This window comes from Belonocnema kinseyi, chromosome 8, assembly GCF_010883055.1.
Source record: "Belonocnema kinseyi isolate 2016_QV_RU_SX_M_011 chromosome 8, B_treatae_v1, whole genome shotgun sequence".
In the NCBI taxonomy this organism is placed as follows: domain Eukaryota; kingdom Metazoa; phylum Arthropoda; class Insecta; order Hymenoptera; family Cynipidae; genus Belonocnema; species Belonocnema kinseyi.
In genome coordinates this window covers 37,214,854-37,224,517 of record NC_046664.1, presented here as the reverse complement: position 1 = coordinate 37,224,517, position 9,664 = coordinate 37,214,854, and the positions used below count along the sequence as shown (strand labels likewise).

At 28.9% G+C, this 9,664-nt stretch overlaps 1 protein-coding gene across 2 annotated transcripts in view; it reads left to right on the top strand.

Annotated features, from left to right (window-relative positions):
- The first annotated feature begins 3,703 nt into the window (after window positions 1-3,703).
- The window catches only part of LOC117177739 (FACT complex subunit spt16), a 38,588-nt gene continuing 32,627 nt past the window's right edge, over window positions 3,704-9,664 (top strand). Inside the window, exons 1-2 of one of the 2 annotated variants that reach the window (XM_033368638.1) lie at window positions 3,704-4,250; window positions 4,344-4,448. In XM_033368638.1, coding sequence (XP_033224529.1) covers window positions 4,182-4,250; window positions 4,344-4,448 — 174 coding nt within the window. In that variant the 5' untranslated portion in view covers window positions 3,704-4,181. The remainder of the gene's footprint in view (window positions 4,251-4,343; window positions 4,449-9,664) is intronic. The other variant, XM_033368639.1, reaches the window with a different exon arrangement.

The following is a 9,664-nucleotide window of genomic DNA, read 5'->3' as shown; positions in this document are numbered from 1 at the left end:
AAGGGACTAGGCATGCCATTGCGGTGGTGATGCAATGAGGGGGGAGGTCCGCCACCTTTTGATGTACCGCGACAAACATGGCAGGTCCCACATGTTTATATTTTTATGCAGAGTTTGTCGGCAAAAATGCTCGAGCACATAATCAAATGGCACATCGTAAGATGGCGGATCTCCCCACTCATGGAATTCTCCCCCCTCACGTGGATTCTCAACCACGCTCGTCCAAGTTAGGATGGCATGCCTAGTCCCGTGTTTCCTACGTCCATGGACAGCTGTGAATACTCAGTCGATAACACAGCTTCATTGAAAAATCATTCACTTAAGGGCATGCTCTTCAGTGACCACGTGACCAAACTAGTCCCCGGTTATTTACATTTTTTTTATGTTCACTGCGTCCACACGAATTGAGATATCGTGTTTAAACTTTAACAAATTAACAAATAAGTATCTGCACACACGTAACCTATCATTATTTTTTTGGCATTTTTAGCGATTTCTAGCGGAGAAAAAAAGAAACTTTGTACGTCGATAAAGTCGAGATCAAGTGACTAAGTTCGTTCATGAAATTTTGGTGTAAAATGATTTTCTTTTTTTGGTCCTAAAAATAAAAGATAAATTTCAAATTGGAAACATAGTAACGCCAGCAATGTGCTAAAATTTACTCGTCGGAGTTCTCCAACCAACTTCCATAATTCTTGACGTTGAATCAATCAGCTGATAACTATTGTTGACAGTGAACCAACCAGCGAGACTCAGCTTCGGACTCGCCTTGTCTTTCGACCCCGGGCGAAATTTTATTTTTATTCTTAGAATTGTTTCATACCAGAACAAAAAATCTACAAGAATATATAAACATTAGAAAATTTAAATTATTTTCTGCAGATGCACATTTCTCAAGATGAGACTTGGACAAATTTTCGAGTATGACATTCTAAGATGTTCCTCGATTTTTTTAAATCGAGGCATCTACTTTATCGACGTTAAAAGTTTATTTCCTAATTCCTGTAGTATTTTACTCGAAAAATTTCTTCGTAATTATGAACATTTTGATATATACAAACGTTCCTTAGTGCTTTCGGTATAACTTCCTAAATCCTGAACACGATATCTCAATGCGTTTGGACGTAGTGAGGACCGAAAATAATGAAAATTATTTCATTCTCCATACAAAATTTTTATGAATGAACTTAGTCACGTGATCTCGACTTTATCGTCGGTCAATGTTTCTTTTTCTCTCCGCTAGAAATCGCTAAAAATGCTCCAAAAATAATTATAGGTTACGTGTATGCAGATACTTATTTGTTGATTTGCAACGAATGTGCAAATTTTGTTGCTTACATTAATTTTTTTTAAGGTTTAGACGATTTAGTCCAAAACTGGTCTCAGTGCTCAATATACGCGAACCAAAAAATCCGAAATGCATCAAACCAAAAATTATCTGCATATAGTGCTATAACTCGAATGGTAATATCCTTTCTCATCGATTTATAAATAAACTTTCTTTAAAACTATAAACACATTGATGTATACAAACGTTCTTTAGTGCAATTTTTCAGCCAAATACTTCAATTTTGAATTAAAAAATATCATCTTTCAACAACAAAAGAAATAGTTAAATTTTCATTTAGAGAAATTAATTTATAACCAAACTGATGAATTTTCAACTAAAATTACAAATCCTCAACTAGAATCATTAAATTTGAAATAAAAAAAAATAGATACAAACTAAAACAATTAATTTTGCAAATGAAATAGTTAAACTTTCAACGAATTCGACGAATTTTGAAATAAAAAAAGCTAATTTTTAAACCAAAAATTGAATTATTACATTTTCAGTAAAAAAAAAGAATATTTAACCAAACAATTGAATTTTTTTACTAAAATTATGGAATATTCAGCTGGAATAGTATTTCCATTTTAAGTTGAAAAAATTATTTTCTACAAAAAAAGAAACAAATTTTTAATAAAATACCTCATTTTTAAGCAAAAAAAATGAATTTTTAATATAAATGATGAATTTCTAATAACAACATTAATTTTGATGAAGAGTTTATTTTTCAACCAAGCAAATTTATTTATAACATAAAAGATTAATTTTTATCAAACTTAATTTCGTTTTTTTTTAATTTAAAATTTAACCGTTCCACTTTGGGTGGAAAATTTACATTTCTATTTTAAAATTTAACAAGTTGGATGTATATTTGTCTTTTTTAATCGAAAACTAATTTATTTACTTCAAAATTCACGTATTTTGTTTAAAAAAACCGACTTTTTTGTTAGAAAATCGACGTTTTTAAATCTATAACCTACTTGTTTTGGTAGAAAATGATTTTTTTCTTTGAAAGTTAATTCCAGTGTTTAAAAATTCTTCTTTCCGATTGGTAATTGAAGTATTCCAGTTAAATATTCATCATTTCAAATAAAAATTCATCTTTTATGCTATAAATAAATTTGCTTGGTTGAAAAATAAACTCTTTTAATCAAAATTAATTTTTTTATTGAATATTCATCATTTACATTAGAAATTCATTTCTTTGATTTAAAAAATAGCTATTTTATTGAAAATTTGTTTCTTTTTTTGTAGAAAATAAATTTTTTTATTATTAAAAATGAAAATACGATTTCAGTTGAATATTCTATAATTTTAGTAAAAAATTCAATTGTTTGGTTAAAAATTATTCTTTTTGTTTGTTTTTGGCTGAAAATGTAATTATTCAATTTTTGGTAGAAAAATTATCTTTTTTATTTCAAAATTCGTCGAATTCTTTTAAGGTTTAAATATTTCATTTGAAGATTCATTGTTTTAGTTTTAAGCTAATTTTTTTTATTTAAGATTTAATTATTGTAGTTTAAGATTCATCATTTTAGTTGAAAATTTATCAGTTTGGTTGCCAATTAATTTCTCCAACTGAAAATTTAACTATTCCTTTTGTTGTTAAAAGATGATATTTTTAAATTTAAAATTGAAGTGTTTAGTTGAAAAATTAATGTATTTTTTGAAAAATCTTTTTTGTAGAATAGTAATACTTGGTTTAAATTTTCGACAATTTGGCTGAAAAATTGCCTCTTTTAATCGAAAATTCAACTGTTTCATTTAAAATTCAAGTATTTAAAAAAATATTTTTTGTAGGACATGAGGTTTTTATTTGAAAGCTAATCGCCTTGTTTGAATAATTGTTTTCTTGGTTAAAATTTTCAAGTATTGCAGTTAAACATATTTTAATAATTAATTCTTTATGTGAATAATTTTTCAATGAAGCCTTGTTACCGACTGAGTATTCACAGCTTTCGATCTGAGTTGATCTATCTAACAGGTTGCGACTTTTTCACAAAAGGAAGGTGGCAGCACTAGGGGCTTTTCCCAACTTCAAACTTTTCCGTCGCTTACGCTTCGTCTGCTACAAGGCAGTCACGGAAAACTTAAAAGTACTGCTTTTCCTTAAAAAATTATTACTCCAAGGGACCCAACCGATTTCGGCTCATATATTTTCTTCCTTCTCCCAAAATTTCGATACACTAACTTATTTAGTTTAAAAAAAAGGCGGACAAATTTAACATTACAAGGTCAAATTTCGATTGCGTCACAGACTACCATTTACCCTTAAGTTATTTCTAGTTTATATTTTTTCGCATCGAGTTCATATCTTCGTTATTGGTAGCTTCAGGCCCAGTAAAAACATGGGCATAAACCCAATATTATAGGTACGAGCTCGATTAGAAAAAAGTTACTTTGTATCACAAATTTGATTCAATGAAATGGACCCGTACCCTACCGACAATTGCCCAAAAATAATAAACCGACCTTTTTAATTCTACGTGAACTTTTTGACCATTAAATCAAAAACTTTCGCTGAAAAAAACTTACAAGCATGCAAACAAACAGTGCAAGTGAAGCAGTGTGTATGATTCCTTAACTTTACGCCGCCGCGCCGGACATTTTGAAATCCCGCCAATCGCCATATATTTCCGTACAATTTGCGAATTGTGAAGCGTAGTTCGAGCGTTCCGTTTTATTCTGTGAAAGACAGGAAAAGAAAATGTGAATTTCACTCAACGAGATCAAAGTCAGCTATCATTAGTATTTTGTTGCTGAGATTAGTTCGGGTAAAGTGTTGTTGCGCTTCTGATTAATTTTGTTAACGCTACCGCGTGCTTGCGGTGGCCAACCTAAAAAACAAATCATGGCTAACGTGTCCCTCGACAAAGAAACGTTTTTCCGGCGTATGAAGCGTCTCTACGCTGCTTGGAAGGTCAGCATTTTCAAAAGAATTTCACGACATTTATGAACAAATATTCTTTTTCTTCTTGATCCAAATTTAATACTGTTTTTCTGCTTCCAACAGGATGAAGATGCTTGCCCCGATGACAGCTTCAGTAAAATGGATTGTCTCGTCTCAGCTGTGGGTACCGACGAAGACATCGTCTACAGCAAGTCAACTGCTCTACAAGTAATCCCTTTTTCTAAATATTTCTGTCTTTAGTTGATTTTTAGATATCGTAGAACATCAGTTAACTGAAGATCGCTAATCAGAATAACTTTACGTTCCGTTTTTTAGATATTTTCTTTGAAAGTACAATTCTAGGAAACTAAAGTTTTAAGGAAAATTGGCAATAATGGCTCAGTTAAAATTAAAAAAATTAAATTTCACTCACGTTCAAAATTTAACTACGAAATTCTTAGAAATTAAACAAAAACAATAACGATCAAAGTTAGACAGAACAATCTTAAATAACTGGATTTAAATTTTAAAAAGTAGAACGGAAAAGAATGCCTTAATTGATCTCAAATATAAGTAATGGAGGTGTTGACACTTGTGAAGTCTGGTGTGACCGAGGGGTTAATTAGTCGGATTTTTGGTGTACAGTAGATTGCATAGGATTGCATTAGATTGCCAAATATTCCATGTATTATAGAAAATCATTATATAGAAAACAATTATAGGATAATTAGTATTTGTACAAATAATACAAAAATATTGAAGGAATTATTGCAGAAAGTAGAGAAATTACAAAGGAACGATTTATTTTAGATCACCTATAATCTCATGTCATATGAAAGTACAAAAAGAAAAAAAAACGATTCTGCAAAATAAAATTTATACGAAAAATTTATTTAAACTCCATTAATATCTTTAAGATCTCGAAAAATTTCATTCAAATCCATATGAAAATATTTTGAAATCCCGTGATACGTTTAAAAGTATATTTTAAATCCATTGAAATCCATTTAAATTTGTAAAATCTCCGAAAATCTTTTAACGTGATCGAAGGTCCTATAAGTCTTAATCAGGGTGGCCACCCACCCGGGAGAAACTTGCACCAGGATGAAGCCGGGAGAGAAATATTGTACCGAGAAATATCCCGTATTTCATAATTCGCGCGTTTTGTAAGTTTTGAATATTTCTAATCAGGGACTTGGCCGGGAAGTTTAAATAACCGGTGGAAAAAAACGGGAATTTACTTCTGATCTGATTTTTATTATTTAAATAATTTTTGTCAATTTAGAAAAGTGATTTCTACTTTATCTACAGTCGCAGGACATAAGATTGCTTTTATTAGGGTATATATTTGTTAACTTTTTTGCCGTTTATGGAACATATTTTTCAGATTATCTCATATTCCTCAAATAAATTCTAATTTATTATTGTTCAGGAGTACTTATTTTTGTTGATATAGTCTGTAGCTGTTCTTATGCATCCAAAAAGCACTTGACTTAACCTAGAAAATTAAAAAATTTGACCAAGAAATCCCGAGAAATGGCGCTTAATTTTTATTAATTTAAAAGAGATTTAATCGGATTATTTAAAGAATGTAACGTTTCTTGAGTCTGATTTTGTACACCTTAAATATATTTATTTTTTCCATCATAAGAAAAACCTTATTAATTTTTGTCTCAATTAAAAAACATGGATTTATCACGTTTTATTCGCTTACTCCTCATTTATAGAGACTTGTAACAGGGATTTTCCGAAAATAATTATCGCTTTTATTTTATGACAGGAAGTTTCCATAAAGAAATATAATTTCACTTGAAGCGGGGAATTTTTGACTTAGAACGAAATTTTTTTAAATAATTATAATTTGGATTTAGAAGAATGGAATTTTAAAAAATCCCTGTTTCAGGTGAGAATTCGTCAAAATTTCAAAGTTCATCTTCTAAATTTGGTATTTTTAAGTTATATATTTAACTACTTGATTAAAAATGAATTTTTTTATTGTCGGTATATAATTGTAGAAAAATCAATTTTTTAAACTAAAAATTTTTCCGTTTTTGTTTTTTTCCTATGAATCATATTTTTTAACAAAAAATTTAACTATTATACTTTTTGTTGGAAATTCATCTTTTTTTAAAATGAAAATTCAACTATAGTCCATTGAAAATTGACGTATTTTGTTTTAAAGAAATCGATTTTCTTCTGGTAGAAAATTAACTTTTTCTTTGAAAGTTAGACTTGTTTAACAATTCAGCTTTTCGATTAAAAATTCACGCATTCCAGTTAAATATTTATTATTTTAGTTGAAAAATTATCTTTTTGGTCTCAAATAAAATTACTTGGTTGAAAGTTAAAGTCCCCTTTAAAAATTAATTTTATGGTTGAGATTCATCATTTTAATTAAAAACTTTTTTTTAAGGAATTTTTTGCCGAAAATTTAACTTTTTTCTGAAAATTTGTTTCTTTTGTAGTTGCATTTTTTTAAACGGAAAATGTAACTATCATTCCAGTTGAATATTCCATAATTTTAGCTAAAAATGTATTTCTGTTTAAACATTCAATTTTTGACTGAAAATCAAATAATGAATTTTGTTCTTGAAAAATGATATTTTTTATTTGAAAATTTGTATTTTTTGGTAGAAATTAATCTTTTTGATTAAAGTTAATCTTTTTGGTCAAAAATTCAATTATTTTAGTTAAAGATTCAACAATTTAATTGAAAATTCATCTATCTGGTTAAAAAAATCAACTATCCCAGTTCAAGATTCACAACTTAGTTGAAAATTCATCACATTGTTTAAACATGTAACTATTTTTTGGAAATTCAGTTTTTTTTTTGGGGGAAAATAATTTTTTCAAAGTGAAAGTTAAACTCATTCCAATTGAATATTCCATAGTTTTAGTTGAAAGTTCATCTTTTGGGTTGAACAATTATTTTGTTTAACTTAAAATTTAATTATTTAAGTTTTGGTTGACAATTTATGTTTTTTATTTTTTAAAAATTTTTCATGGTTGACAATTAAATTATTTCAATTAAAGGTTCATTGTTTTAGTTGAAAACTCGTCTTGGTGTTTTAAAGTTTAATTATTTCAGTTGAAGTTTCATCATTGTATTTGAAAGTTTATCAGTTAGGTTGAAAATTGAACTATTTTGTTGAAAATCCGTTTTTTCTTGCTGAAAATTCATTTTTTCAAATGAAATGTATTTGTTGAAAAATTCATTCTTTTTGAAATGATGTTTAGAATAAACGTCATGAGTTAAAATAAAGGTTTGTGTTTTGCGGCAAATATGAATATGTTACTTTTAGTTGATCGGGAAAATTAAAAGACTAGAACTGAAAACCCCGGGAAATGACCGTGAGTTTGGAAATCAATTGCCGAATCGCCACCCTGCTAATTAAAATGCATATAATTTGCAAAGAGTTTCGAATAATTGAACCGCTGGCGACCAAAAGGGGAGACGGCCGGATTCAGCCTGAGAAATATTGTCCTGAGTGTCAATTTAAAAAATCTTTCTAATTTTAATTTTAAAGACTGATACTTGTAGAGAATTTCAAGGCGCATCTTTTTTTCCTCTTGAAAAAATTTATAGGTTTTGTAGTTTTTGAGATAATTGGTAAAAAGTGGATATTTTGAAAACGAAAAATTCCAATCTTTTTTCACTTCAACTCGCGCTAATTTAGCCAATTTTCATCATTTCCCGATTTCCCCAATACAAAGTACATGTGTAAGTCTTCTGAAACTATCTAAGAAAGAAAAACGAGAATATTGTAATAAACAAAAAAGTTATTAATTTTTTTTTGAGGCAATGCAAAAATCATGAATTTTAACCTTCAAGCGCCTCGTTTAGCGTACGAATTTTAAGCTACGGAAAGAAGATTATCAAAATTAGAAAAATTATCAAAGATAGAAAATAGAAAATTATCAAAGAAGTTTTCTGGAAAGTTTTAAATCAATTGGATTAATAGTTCAAAAATTATGAATGTTTTAAAATCCAAGCGGTAATCTTGACGCTGCCCAAAAACGTGCCTGGCCGGCTACGTACGCGCTGCAGCGAACGACGTGAAGGTCAAGTCAATCTTACCAAAACAAACGCACAACAATAACTTTTTTGTTATCTTCTATGAAATTCTACAAATAAAGCATAGAATCAGCGAAGTGATTGTTTCTTATAATAGTTGGAAAAGCATTGTTTTGAGATTATTGAGATTTTTTAGATATTTTTGAGAATGTTAATTAAAAATAAAATCATATTAAAATGAAACAAGGTAGAAAAAGAACTGGAAATGAAGATTCGTGGATTATAAATAAGAAAAAATGTTCCAGAAATCAGGTACGATTGGAAACTGGCAATACAATTTTTAAATAAATTTTAATCATAAATTTAATATTTTATGACTTTTTATTCTTTATTTTTTAAATAATTCTCTTAATGAACTATATATAATATGTAGATAGTCTAAAGTAATTATTTTAAATTTTTAATGACGAAGTTAATAGCATTATTTGTTATTTCTTTAGGGAAAAGAATACATTATAAAGTCTAAAACTAAAAAAGACGGTATTGCTAAAGATATTCTAATCCCAGAGATCTTTCAAACCTATTGAATCCTGCTGTGGAGAAAAATGTTACCAAAAGTGTTCAAATGTGCAACAAGAAAAAGTACATACAAATTTTTGGAATCTCGGGAACTATAATGAAAATGTGTTTCTCAGAGGATTGTTAAAATGCAAGGATCCTATCCCAACGATTGCAGGTGAAAAACTAGGACGGTTAATTCATTGGATATATTTATTTCCTACTGACGAAGCAAATGTTCCGATTTGTAAGAAATTTTGTTGTGCTTTTCTCTGTTTGGGCAAAAGAAGAGTTGAAAATGTTCAAAAAAAGATTTTAAATAAGCAGCCTTTAAAAAATTTGGCAGGTGGAGTACGCGAAAGTCGTCTTAAATTAACAGAAAATTTTAAAAAAAGTGATTGAAGAGCATTGCGAATCAATTCCACATCACAGTTCACATTACAAACGAAATTCTACCAACCTAAAATATTTTCATAATCCTTCATTAAATCTTGTAGGACTTTACAAATTATTCGGAAAATATTATAAAGAAAAAACGGGGGCTAAATTGACAAGAAGTCAAACCGTTTATTTTAAGTATTTTAACCGAAATGTTGGCTTCAGTTTTAAATTACCTAGAACTGACGTGTGCAATACTTGCTACAGAAACGAGACAAATGGAGAGGTAAACGAAGAAGTAATTAATCACAAAAACTATGCTGAAATTTATTTGAAGTTAAAAAAGCAAATACTTTCTGAAAATAATAGTCTATGCTGTGAATTTGATTTTGCACATAATTTGCCACTACCAAAAATACCCGTGTCCGCGCAGTTTTACCTACGTTTAGCATGGCTTTTTCTATTTAACGTACATGTACATACTACGAACCAG